Raw genomic sequence first — 13,703 nt, 5'->3', positions numbered from 1 at the left:
ATTTGTGCAGGTGTACCTATTTTGGGCACTTGCCGCTATAACTAAGTCAATTTCAAACCGATTGATTTGAAATTTTGTTCATAGTTAGGCACGTACAGTATCTAACTCTGAACAAAAATTCAAATCAATCGGTTTCAAAATGACTTAGTTATAGTGACAAGTGCCCAAAATAGGTACACCTGCCCAAATGGTACAATACCCTACCACAGTTTTATCATTTCACAAGATTTATACCAAAAGATGTCGAAATTTGTAGTGGCGCTTACGTCACAACAACACAAAATTCTATTTTTTTATTAAGTTACTGATCATAGAATTCGTATTTTTTTTGTGTTATCCTGATCAAAGAATTTCTAGCGTTGCAAACCGCCTGAAACATTTGTTGATACACAGTGTCGGCAAAATCCAGACACATGTTTTCCACGCGTTTACTTCAGCAGCTACAACATGCATATGGCGAAGCCACTTTGTACACGCAGAACTAAACGAACCGCGAAGAGAGGCGACGATGGAAACTCGTCACATGTGTACCGAAATATTTCACACCGTTTAGGCGTTTAGGTACAGTTGCGTCGGCGATCTAACGATTCCTCCGTCGCCGTCGGTCGGTGATCTTGTTTCCCTCCCCCAATTGTGTAACCTTTCGGCATTTTGCATGGTCCGTTTGATCGGATAATTACCGAGCAGTGGTTAACTACTACTGCTACCACAATCGACGAACGTTCCAAACTACGTAGGTACTAATTGCGCTAATTTTCCCTAATTTCAGATTTACTTGATCTACGCGGCGCGGTCCCAATCCCGGTCTCCAAAAATGTGCTCCAACGGGAGTAGCTAGGCTCGGCCGCTTGCAAGTGCGCACAGTCAGTGACACTCTCGGATGGAACCATCTTCGTCAGTTGGAAGCAGCACCCCGAAAGCACCGAGCAAAATGAATCATGTGCGAGCGGCCGTTAGAATCTTGCACATCGTGGCGATGCTGGGATGGCTACCGTATCTAACGGTGAGTTTGTTTGTCTACCTACTGCTATACACACTTGAAATTGGGTAACACGCTGAAAATTATGCAATATGTACCTATGGTAGTAAAAGCACAAAGTGCATCTGAAGTCGTTTCTATAATTATCGTTTGGGCTGTGCTTCCGATAGATAACAACGGTACAGATAAGAAGTACAATTTATTTCTCATGTTATTTATTCGGTTCCCGAGAATTGGTGGTAATAAGTCAATTTTGCTAAGCTGCTGTTGAAGCTAATCAGAGATTGGAGCAGTATTTAGACAGATTACTCTAAACTAGTTCAGTTATAAGAGATTATTTATAGTGCCGGATTTCCTTTATAGCTTAATTTCATGTTACTAACTACTTTACATGTTACATGTTCATCTGTGATTGAATTTCCATAATTTTGTGGCATCAATTCATTTAGTTCAACAACAAATTCATGATAACACTGAATGAACAATTTGCAGCCATAATACTCGATTTGCAGCTCTCCAACGTCGGTCACACCCAACGCTCTACACTGGAGTAACAGGGTCCATTTCATGGTCAAAAAGTTTTAACACGTTTTTATGGTGTATTATGTATGTATTAGCGATAAAATTGTGAATTTAGTTATTCAGGAAGCATTTTGGATTATAAATAGCTATTAATCCACTTGAAGGCTAGAAATGATTTCTTATAACCTCTCTAAGGACAACGTTTATTTTCACCCCCAAATATCGCTTGAAGCGTCGAAATTTTTATTTGACATCAGAGAACTGAAAAATAATTATATTTCCATGAAAAATATTGTTTGGAAACAAGGGCCTCCTCGTTTCATAGAAATTCTCCAAGAAGTGTGAGAGAAATTCAATTCTTTTAAGGACTGTTCAATTTATAAAACGGACAACTTCATAGGGCTATAAAAAGAAGACGCGTAGTTCAAATTTAACCACCCTTGCTTCGTTGTTCAGTACATCATCTGTCATTATAGTGATCATTTTTGAAACGAATAAAAATAGTTTTATTTTATAGAAAATCGGCCAGGTGTTAGATAAGGTGAATTTTTCGAGTGCTGAAAATTGAAAATATATATAAAATTACTGTTTACATATGGTATATCGTTTTTAATACCAGAAAAGGATGTGCCATGCTGCAGCAGCATGAGTAATAAACATTCTGGCAAAATTTGAACTCAATCGGAAAATTAAGTGTTGAGATATTAAAGTCTCAAGTAAGATTCGATTTTTTCAATAAAATTCAATTGTAAAGCAAAAAGGGCATGAAAATACTAAATAATCAATTTTTTATGCATCCAGTCGAAAGTGGGAATAATGTGGTGTTAAATGCAGAAAACTGCTTCTTAATAGCATTGCTGGTTTGGTTACTGTGCGCTATTGCAGACACAGTAATCAAAACAGTTTCGTTCTTCGAAGGTTCTTACAAATAACAATGCAACCTAATACAAATTTGGCATAACAAGAATGTTGGAAATGAAAACTTTGCATCCGATTATTATTAAATAACGTGTACAATAACATAGGACCAACTTTGCCGAAAAAAAATAATAACAAGATTCACTAGAGTCGAAAATCTCATCAATGGAGTAAAAAGTATGAATTTTTTTCAATATGGCCATCTTTATGGATTAAATTTTTGATGAAAAATGCAATTATTAGTAAATTTTTCTTCTGTATCATTCAGAGAGCAATATTCTACTATTCTGGACAAATTTTTAGCCGAATCCGTGATGTTCTTGCAGCACAGGACTTAAATGAACATTTTTTCATAATTTCTATGAAAATAAGGCAACTCACCATATCAAGCCGGAGACTGCTTGGTGCATTATTACTGACCAACTATTAATCTTTACCTTTAGTAGAATAGTATAAGATTCCAATAAATTGAAAACATCATGAAAATGTGCATATTAAGTATGTGGAAAGTTATGTCGAATTTTGAGAAATGGGTTTTTATTGATGTTTTACGAAAACCGCTTCAGTTACACAATAAAGAACATTTTGCTTAATGTTATATTTTTCCTACATTTGAAAATAGCTATAGAAAGTTATGCAAAAAACTGATAATGATTTTTTTGAAAAATAAAAAAGATATCGCACAAGCAAGTTGTCCGTTTTATAAATTGAACAGTCCTTATAAGTGCAGATAACGTGCTTATGTCTTCAGCAAAGTTGTAAGGAGTGTCATAATTGGGAAACTTGTTGAACAATTGTTCTATCTTCACAATTTTTGGGAATATGGGCCGTTATTTTTGAACGACCCCTTAAACTCAGTTTAAATGTTGTACCTTTTTCTAGACATTTTGGGAATCACATTTTCATTTTGGGCCAACTTTTATAGTGCCCTGGAATACACATCAAAATTCAAAAATTAATCATGGATTGAAATTTTAGGAGATTGAACATGATGATAGAAGCCGTGTGGAATATATCAGTTTGAATGTTTCTATGAAAACATGGCATTTTAACACAACTGTATACATAAAAGTAAGTTCGTGGAGTACTGAGTGAAAAAATCAATGATTTTAGCTATTTATCTGAAAATATTTTCTTAACGGTGCATCAACATATGATTACATGCTACAAATAGTGAGCTCTTTATTTGAGTTGTTTTTGATTTTTTTATAACAAATCTTGAACACAACAGTTCTAGCTACATTAGATTACTACTGCATTGCATACATTTAGGCGTTTTATCGGTGTATGGAGATTTCTGCCAAAATTTACTAAATTAATTCCATTTGACACATTTTGTTAAGAGATAGAAGACCAGATTGTATTCTGCTATGATCTATCTACCGACAATAAGTGGCCGTTCATTGAAAAAGTAGTCGAAAAGAAGTTGCTTTTTCGAAATTAAACCTAAATTGTAACTAAAAACTAGTCAAAAATTGTAAATTTCAAAATGATTTAATTTTTCGTTTGGTACTTTCTGGTACCCGTTCTCTTGCGATTCACAAAGGATATGTCTTATATTTTATTGTAATTTTATCCAGATCGCGGAATGCTGCAGAATCTGAAAACTTTTTGAATGCTGAAAATGGTTCAAAATTGACAAAAAGCATGATTTTGAAAACTCTTCTGTAAGAGAGCAAAATATATGAAACCAGGTGATGTTTTTTGTTTAAATGATACACCCTTATCAGGAGAACTGTGTTACATACTCAGTTATTTTTTCAAACTGTCAATATTTCGATAATTGAAGTTCTTCTGATGAGTTATGATGCAAATGAAAAAAACAGTAGAGAAAGTCGTCAAATTTCGGCATTTATTCTTAAAAAAATATGCATCTTAAAGTATTTTATTGATTGCCACATGATGCAGCATTACTTCATTTATCTTTAAAAAATATTAGACTCTGGAAAACCTTGAAAAAAAATTTCGACTTATGGCCAGGAATTTGGCCCATTTACGCCTGTGTGCGCTCGCCAGATCACGCTCCACCTGGCCCGCCCATCGCAAACACCAACTTCGCTGGGTTGTTGTCGGCATTCTTGCAATATGCCCTGCCCACCGTATCCGTCCAGCTCTAGCCACATACAGGATGTCGGGTTCACCGTAGAGTGCAGCGAGCTCGTGGTTTATCTTTCGCCACCATACACCGTTTTCCTGCACGCCGTCGAAGATCGTCTTTAGCACGCGACGCTCGAACACTCCGAGTGCTTGCAGGTCCTCTTCAAGCATGGTCCATGTCTCGTGCCCGTATAAGACCACCGGTTCGGAGGTGAATCTTTTTTGAGCGCATTTTCTTCTGGAGCCTGTAGTAGGCACGACTACCACGGATGATGCGCCTTCGTATTTCACGGCTCACGTTATTGTCAGCCGTTAGCAAGGGACCACGGTAGACGAATTCTTCTACCACCTCGAAAGTACCTCCGTCTACCGTAACATTGTTGCAAAGGCTTGTCCTGTCTCGCCCAGTGTACTTTATTTTAGCCGCATTCACCACCTGTCCGACCTTCGATGCTTCACGTTTCAGGCGGGTACAGTTTAGCGTTCTACAATTTTGAAACGATTTTGGCAACATCGATGTTTTTGTTTCGATTATTCGATTTTTTGAATCAACGTTGAAGCCCTACTAAATCGACCATATCGATTTTTCACATGCGATTTTTCTTTCGAAACAAAACTATTAAATTTCCATTTTTCTTCAAAATGCATTGTCTCAACGTTATTAAAATGATCGACACAGAGTCGTGAAATCATTGGCGTAGTTAGGATTTTCTTCATAAGGGGGCACAGGGGGGGGGGGTGTGCTGGCGGAATTTCTCAAGAGATCCTTTAACCTTTTGAAGCCGATTTGTTTCGCCGCTGTCGACGCAACCTCGCTGGTGTCGAACACGTTTGTTATGCTCGGTTTCATCGGCGGGGTCATATATGACCCCTCCGGCTCCAAAGGGTTAAGGTATTTCTGCAGGTATTCCTTCAGAGATTTCTTCAAGGATTTCTACATATACTCTTTCCAGAATTCCACTAGAGATTGCTCCAATTATTCAATTTGAAATTATTCGAAGTATTCAAGAAACTCTTTCAGAAAATTTTACTAGAGATTCTTAAAAAAATAATCCAGGAACTTCTTAACCCTCGAGCGATCGCGCTGTTGTATTTTGTACAACACGTTGAAAAAATCTCGCTTTTTGTACTCAGCATTAGCGTGGTGCTGACGCAGGTAGCCAACCGCGCGAGTTACGGAAGGTTAAAAATCCATTAGGAGTTCATCTATGTATTCCTTCAATAATTCGTCCAGAAATTACTTAACACCAAAGATGGGAAAATTCACTGGAAAAGAGTTACACTCACTTGCAGTTTTCTCAACTCAGAAGCGTGCTACCAAGAAACGATGTATGGGCGACTTTTACCTTGTGATTTCGTCTAAAACTTTGCTGAATATAATAGGGGTCGCACACGCATACCGAAGCTGCGAAGGCAACTCTCCACGAGGCGAATGTAAATTACACTCACCTCGTGGAGAGTCGCTTTCACAGCTCTGTCACGACCTAGGGATTCGTGTGCGACCCCTACTCTATTCGGCCAAGTTTAAGACGAAATCAGGCAAAAGTCACCCATACATCGTTTCTTGATTGCACGCTTCTGAGCTGAGAAAATAGCAAGTGAATGTAACTCGTTGCAAGTGAGTGTTCCTATCCCTGCTGAAGACATCGATTTCTTCAAATTTTTACCCTGGGATTCCTACAGAAATTCTTCCAGGAATTCGCTAAGAAAGTTCTCGTGAAATTCCCTAAGGAATTTCTCATGGGATTGCTTCCGGTATTTATCAAGGGGTTTCTTCACAAATTTCTCCAAGATTCCTCCAGGGATTCACCTGGGAATTCCTTCTCTGATTCTTTCGAGAACAACTTCAAGGTTTTTTACCCTTCTTACACCCATAAGAAGGGTATAAATATCGCTCGAAAAACCGACTTTCGATCCGAGGCCCGGAGGGCCGAGTCTCATATACCAATGAACTCAGCTCGACGAACTGAGCAAATGTCTGTATGTGTGTGTGTGTGTATGTGTGTATGTGTGTGTGTGTATGTGCGTTACAAAAAAAAGTCACGCACGTTTCTCAGCCGTCTGTCAACCGATTTGAGTTCTCTTGGAAGCAAATGAAAGCTACTACATCCTAGTAGAACGCTATTGAATTTTTTTTCGATTGGACGTTTGGTTACCGAGATATCTCTCGAAGAGTACTTATGAGTCATACTTCTAAACTTTTTAAGATTTTTGACCAAGTGTATCATAATAAATATTTCGACTGTTTGTCAATCGATTTGGGTTCTCTTGGCACCAAATGAAAGCTACAGCATCCTAGTAGATCGCCCGGAAATTTTATTTCGATTGGACATTTGGTTACAGAGATATCTTTCGAAGAGTACTTCGGATTTATACAACTAAACCTTTTGAGATTTTGACCAAAAGTACCATAATAAATATCTTAGCCATCTGTCAACCGATTTCGGTTATCCTGGCACCAAATAAAAGCTACAACATTCTAGTAGAACCCTATACAATTTCATTAGGATTGGACATTTGGTTACTGAGATATCTTTCCAAGAGTACTTGGGAGTAATACAGGTTAACTTTTTGAGAGATTTTTGACCAAGGGTACCATAATAAATATCTCAGCCGTCTGTCAACCGATTTGGGTTCTCTAAGCACCAAATGAAAGCTACAATATGCTTGCATAATGCCCTGAAATTTTATTTCGATTCGACATTTGATTACTGAGATATCTTACGAAGATTATTTCAATAAATTCTTTTTTTTATTATATTCACTTGTTATCTTGCATTTGTTTTTGACCAGTCTATGGGAAATTATTTTTCAATAAATGATGCTGACCTCATACAAAGTGTATACTAGCAGGTTATTGTTTTCAACAAAATTATAAATAACAAATTACAAATACACAGGAATTTTATGGAAACTAACAATATGTTAAATGAAAGCTTTGAAGAACCAGACAGCCAAAATAACTAGCTAATGCCAAAACTGATTAACTTAGTAGATATATCATTTTTGTCGTTTTTACACCATAACCATGAATACCAAGTACTTCGGAGCTACTTTAATTGACTGATATAGACAAAGTGTATCTCGTTGATTTTCTTACCCATTTGTTAATCGTTTCAAGATCTTTTAGCAGTTAATAAAAGATACAAAATTCCAGAATATGTAAGCTATTTTTTAAACATTCCATACAAGACTCTAGGAAGTGTCTGGCATTTCTGGTAGTTTAGTCCATGGTCCATGATGCTATTTTGGAAACCAATCCACTAGATGCCAAATCCACAATATTTTCTAGAACTTTTGGTCAATTGGCTTCTTTAACGGTGTTGAGATAATTCGATATTCTGAATCTGCATGTCAAACTGAGCCGAAATCCAAATTTTCATGAATTTTGGAGTCCGGGAATCTATTTAAAAATCAATTTAAAGTTTGTACGGGAGCGATTTGTCGAATCACCCCTTGTCGCATTTTGTACTGGGCGGAGCTGTCAAACAGTTGCCCAGCTGTCAAAAGGTGATTTCAAAAAATCTCTTTGAAATAGATTTTAGGTACCAGAACAAAGTTCTAAAAATCTGAAAAAAAATCATAGGTTCAGAAAAAGGTGCTCTTTCGTATAAAACCAAAAAATCAATACATTTTTCATAATTTAAAAACCCAATTCCACAAAACAAATATGTTAAATACAACAATAATTTTAATAAGTGTAAGAAGGGTTCTGTTCACCATAGGTGGATTAAATCGGGTTTTTTTTTTTTGAAACTGCCTCCGAGAGTTCTTCTTGGGATTCCTTCAGGAATCCCTCCTGGAATTCTTCCAGAAACTTCTCTAGGAATTAATCTAAGAATTCCTCCAGAAACTGTTTAGAGATTCCCTTAAGAATTCCTCTTGGGATTGCTTTCAAGCTTCCTCTTGGGGTTTCTTCTGGAACTGCTTCAGGGATTGATCCTAAAGCTCCTATGCTTACTCTTTTCAGGATTTCCTCTGGAATTTCAGCAATTTCTTCAGTACTTCCTTCTGGGATTTCTTCAGAAACTCCTCCGAGAATTTCCTCAGAAATTGATCCTTGGATTTCTTCAGGAATTCTTCCTGGGATTCCCCCAAGAATTCCACAAGATATTCGTCCAGATATTCCCCCAGGATTTACTCTGGAAATTCCTGCAAGGTTTCCTCTAAAAGTTCTTAGGATTCGTCCAGGAATTCCTCTAGCAATTTCTCTCGAGATTCCTCTAGGAATTCCTCCAGAGATTCCTTCAGGAATTCTTCCTGAAAGTTTCACCAAACTATACAAAGCATGGTGAATTCCTGAAAGATTTCCTTGAAGAATTACTTGAGCACTTTTAGGAGGAATTCCTGGAGGAATCTTGTGTGTTCAATTTGTGCTGGAAAAAAATATTTTTGACAAGTTTTAGTGTAGTTATAATTTTTGAAGTTCGAAAATAGTCGAAAAACACTGAATAGATTCAATGCACCTCTCAATTTCAATGGATTTGGCTGAAATTTTGATCAGTTACTTCTTTTAGGATGCCAATCAAAATATGGGGGTGAACATTTTTTTAAAAGTGGAGAGGCCTAAACAGAGTCCTGAAGGAATTTCTCTAGAGATTTCTCCAGAAACTCCTGCAAGCATGTCTCCAAGAATTTCACCAGGGGTTCCTCAAGGCACTTATCCAGGAATTCCTCTAGGGATTGCTCTAAGCTTCCAGAAATTCCTTAACATGTTCCTTAAGGAACCTCCACAATACCTGCGGCAATTTCTCGAGAAATTTCTCCTAAAATTGCTCATCGATTGCTTCAGAAATTTCCCCAGGAATTCCTCCCGGAGTTTATCCACGAATTATTCCAAGAATTTTTCTAGCGATTCCTGCATAAATTCCTTTCTGAGATTCTTCATGGAATTCCTTAAAGAATTCCTTCCAGAATTTATCCATTCCACCAGGATTTTATCCAGGCATTTCTCCAGGGATTTTCCGGGAATTTCAACAAGAATTCCTCCAGGGATTATCCCAGGTATTTCTTCAGGAATTCCTCCACGTAGTGATCCAGGAATTCCTTCGGAAATTCATACAGCAATTCCTTCAGGATTTTCCCCAGGAAATCCTCCATGAGTTCCTTCAGAAATTCGTTCTGGATTTTATTCAGAAGTTCCTGTAGGATTTTTTCCAGGGATTCCTCCGGGATTTCTTTCAGCGTTTCCTCCAGGAATTCTCCTGGGAACTCCCCCAGGAATTTCTTCAGAAATTTCTCCAGGGATTCCTCTTAGGATTCTTTCAGACTACAGAAATTTCTTCGACGATTCCTCCAGAAATTCCTCCAAAAATTCCTCCATAGTTCTCGGGGAATTCCTCTAGGAATTTCTTCTGAAATTTCTCCAGGGATTCCTCACAGAATTATTACAGAGATTCCTCCAGGGATTTCTTCAAGAATTCCTCTAGGGATTTCTCCAGGAGTTCCACTTGAGATTCCACCAGAAATTTGCCTAGAAGGTTCCTCCAGAAATTGCTTCAGGGATTCCTCCAGCGATTTTTCCAAAATGTCCTCCAGATGTTCTTCCAAGAATTTATCTAGGAATTTCTCTAAGGTAGGATTCCTTCGAGATTTCTTCCAAAATATGCGCTTGGCATTCATCCAAGAATTTCTCCAGGGAGTCACCCAGGAAATTCTCCTGGAATACCTCCAGAAATTTCTTTAGGAGTTCCCCCACGCATTCATCCAGGAATTCCTCCAGAGACGGTTCGATGAACAATCTCAATTTTTGATATTCAATTTATTTAGACAAATACTCCATTCTACTCCATGCTGCAAACGGATCGTTTTATGGTTTGGCAACATTTTATAATCGATATGAAAACATCTATTCAAAGCATTCTATTATATCGGAGAATCGATTCTGCTGGCCCCATTCGAATCGATTCACAAAAATCGATGTCTCATCCAAACTTGCCCAATGCTAACAGTTCTGCCACCGGTCCTAATGTTCTGTCAATAATATCCATCCATGTCATCCGCAAAACAGATAAATTCGCCAGGTTTCGTGAAGATCGTACTCCGGCTGTTGAGCCCGGCTCGTCGCCTAACACCTTCCTAGACGATGTCCATCTTCTTGTCGCAGTCTTCGTCGAGATTCGGGTGAACTGGATAATTCACCCAACATCTTTACGCTGTTTTGCACACCGTACATCGTTGCTCTTATCAGTCTGGTAAGCTTCCCGGGAAAGCCATTTCCGTCTATGATTTTCCATAGCTCTGTGCGGTTGATACTGTCGTACGCCGCCTTGAAGTCGATGAACAGGTGGTGTGTTGGGTTCTGATATACACGGCTTTTTGGAGGATTTACTGCACGGTGAAGATCTAGTACATAGTCGAGCGACTATCGACGAAGCCGGCTTGATAACTTCCGATAAACTCATTCACTTTAGGTGAAAGTCGACAGAAGATGATCTGGGATATCACTTTGAAGGCAGCATTCAGAATTGTGATCGTTCGGAAGTTCTCACACTTCAACTTGTCATCCTTCCTTGTAGATGGAACATATGATCCCTTCTCTCCACTCCTCCGGTAGCTGTTCGGTCTCCCAGATCCTGACTAATATCCCGTGCAGGTAGGTGGCCAGCTTCTGCGAGCCCATCTTGATGAGTTCCACTCCGATACCATCCTTACCAGCAAACTGATTATACCTGAGCTGCTGGATAGCATCCTTAACTTCCCTTGGGAGTTGACTCGTTGTGGCTCCCTGCTGTACTGACGTAGTCAATTCTTCCTCTGCTATGGTCCTTCACGTTAGCGCTCCCCGCACCATTCAGATGTACGTCGTAGTGCTGCTTCCACCTTTCGATCACCTCAAGTCCATCTATCAAGACGCTCCGGTCCTTATCCCTGCACATTTCGGCTCGTGGCATAAAGCCTTTACGGAATGCGTTGAGCTTCTGGTAGAACGTCCGTGTTTCTTGTGAATGGCGGGTCTGCTGTTTCCATTTTCTTTTATATCGTTTCACGTTCTGCCAGGTCCCGTGCTGCAGCATAACCGCCCTCGCTGCGCTCTTCTGTTCCAAAATCTTTATACACTTATCGTCTAACCAATAGTTCCTTCGGCTCCGTTCCACATACCTAACTTTGGTCTCAGCTGCGTTGTTGATGGCTGGTTTTATCGAATTCGTCCTAATCCGGAAACGCTGCCTCGAGATTCTGTGCGTATGCGGTGGCAAAATCCGATTCCTTCAGTCGCTCCAGATCAATGCATTTCAATGCTTCAGTCGACTTAAATAAAGTGTACAACGAAGCCATTACTGCGAAACGAATGAAATACTGCAGACTTCAGTGGGCTGGCCAGGAAGTACGTATGTTGGAAGAGAGATAGAGAGCTGTTGAACAAAATATCCAGCAAATAATAAGAAAGATGTCAGAGATGAGCCAGCCTAGGGCTGCAAATCTCTTAAATAAATATAATAATAATAATAAAAAAGATGTTTTTGTTTATTTTTCTTGTCTTCAAACAGAAACAAATCATTTCCAAAGAAAAAAAAAATAACCCTGAAATGATTTTGCAACTTGCAAGGAAAAAGGGAAGCAACTTTAATTTCTCTGAATGTTCAAATCGTTGCTGGGTGGTACATACCTACTTTGAACAGGAAACCGGCTCCAGCCTGATGCGTGTTCACTCTCAGAGCTGACAACGCTGTTCGCTTCCTATCGGGCGGCAGGCGTTTCATATTCCTTGTTCACATTGGCGGTCAAGAGATTAAAAAGATCTTCTGAAGTAGCCGCGTTCAGGGCGAATTATTATTGATGATCTTCATCGAACCAGTCAGTCATCCGGAGCTTGCGTGTGGTCTCCCGTCGCGTCGTCGTGTGGCTGCAGTAGACACGACCCAGCAAATAGATCACGTTTATTTGATCTATGCTCAATGCTCACCGATCGTTTTGAGGCACAATGATTCGTGCACAGAATCGGGCAAGCAAATTTCTGAATGCGATGTTCTTTTATGATATCTCACTGTAGTTCGGAGTCGAAGGCTCCCACGCGAAAGTGGTGTGCGACCGCCGGACCGGATGGAAGTAATAAAACATTCTCCATTTGGTCGATCTTGGGCGAACGGTTTGTTGTCGTCCGAATCGATGGGGCACGCTTCATTGAGAGTAAATTGGTCGGACAGCACTTGCCATATTTACCCATATCCCACACACAAAAATGGCACTAGCAGCGGAATGGTCGGTCAGAGTGAGGAAAGTAGTTCTCCTTTGGGGGAGAGCGAGTTTTCGGCCTACACTTTGATTATGGACTGAAGGAGCCGATCGACTGAGGATTTTAGCTGATGGGTTTTGCAGATTGGTTGCTTAAAGAAGAACGATCGTATTTGGTGAGCCTTTCATTCACAAAGATCGTTTCGTTTCAAGCAACAACATCAAGACTGATTGACTGGTAGGGAGACGCATTTTGTCTTCAAAAATAATACCATATTATTTTTTTTTTATAAATTTATCAAGTTTCACAAAAACAAATCATTTTTGTATTTGCTTTCGTTCAAAATTTAATTCCATTGCGCTCATCAGATGAGTTATCCTATCTGTATACCTAAGGAATGCCTAGGTTCTTCCTGTTATTCCGAAAGCTAGCTAAATAAGGTCTTTTTGATGTCTACTATCGCTTATAGCTGCGGTTTAAAAAAAATCATTAATGCACTAACTGCATCACAAAACGCTAATAAGACCGGTGGTCATCTACGGACACGAGACATGGACCTTGCTCGAGAAGGACCTGCCGGATAGCAACCTGTAGGGTTTGTGATGCGGTAACTAATCAAAATACTTTACAATCTTTTCTTTTTCTATTTTCAATATACTTTTCATTCCACTCAACACAACTTCACTTTACAAATTCCGTTTCAAAACTGACTCGTCATCACCTCTGTCCTTTTTTCTTTTCCTTTCTTCTTCTCTCCGCACGCCGATCGTACTTCCTTGTTGCTCTCGGACTCTCACAGCCTTGTCATGCTCCACACCGTGTTTGCAAAATTCTCCTATCTTATTGTACACTGATACAAAACGTACCGCCACTTTTAGCACTTATAGTGTATCATTATTGATTTCCTATTTTAATTTAATATACATATCAACTATCTATCCTACACAACCCTGCAAAGTTGGTGTTCGCGACTGATCTGGTTGGCACAAGAAGTCGTGGAGCGCAGAGAGC

At 39.1% G+C, this 13,703-nt stretch overlaps 1 protein-coding gene across 1 annotated transcript in view; it reads left to right on the top strand.

The window, feature by feature from the left end:
* Positions 1-776: 776 nt before the first annotated feature.
* Positions 777-13,703, top strand: part of LOC109426755 (uncharacterized) — a 171,240-nt gene continuing 158,313 nt past the window's right edge. Inside the window, exon 1 of the mRNA XM_062853545.1 lies at positions 777-1,003. Within this exon, the coding sequence (XP_062709529.1) occupies positions 881-1,003 (123 nt within the window). The 5' untranslated portion in view covers positions 777-880. The remainder of the gene's footprint in view (positions 1,004-13,703) is intronic.

Source organism: Aedes albopictus, chromosome 2 (genome assembly GCF_035046485.1).
Source record: "Aedes albopictus strain Foshan chromosome 2, AalbF5, whole genome shotgun sequence".
Lineage (NCBI taxonomy): Eukaryota > Metazoa > Arthropoda > Insecta > Diptera > Culicidae > Aedes > Aedes albopictus.
The sequence above is the reverse complement of the archived record's forward strand: the minus strand, read 5'-3'. Positions and strand labels throughout refer to the sequence as shown.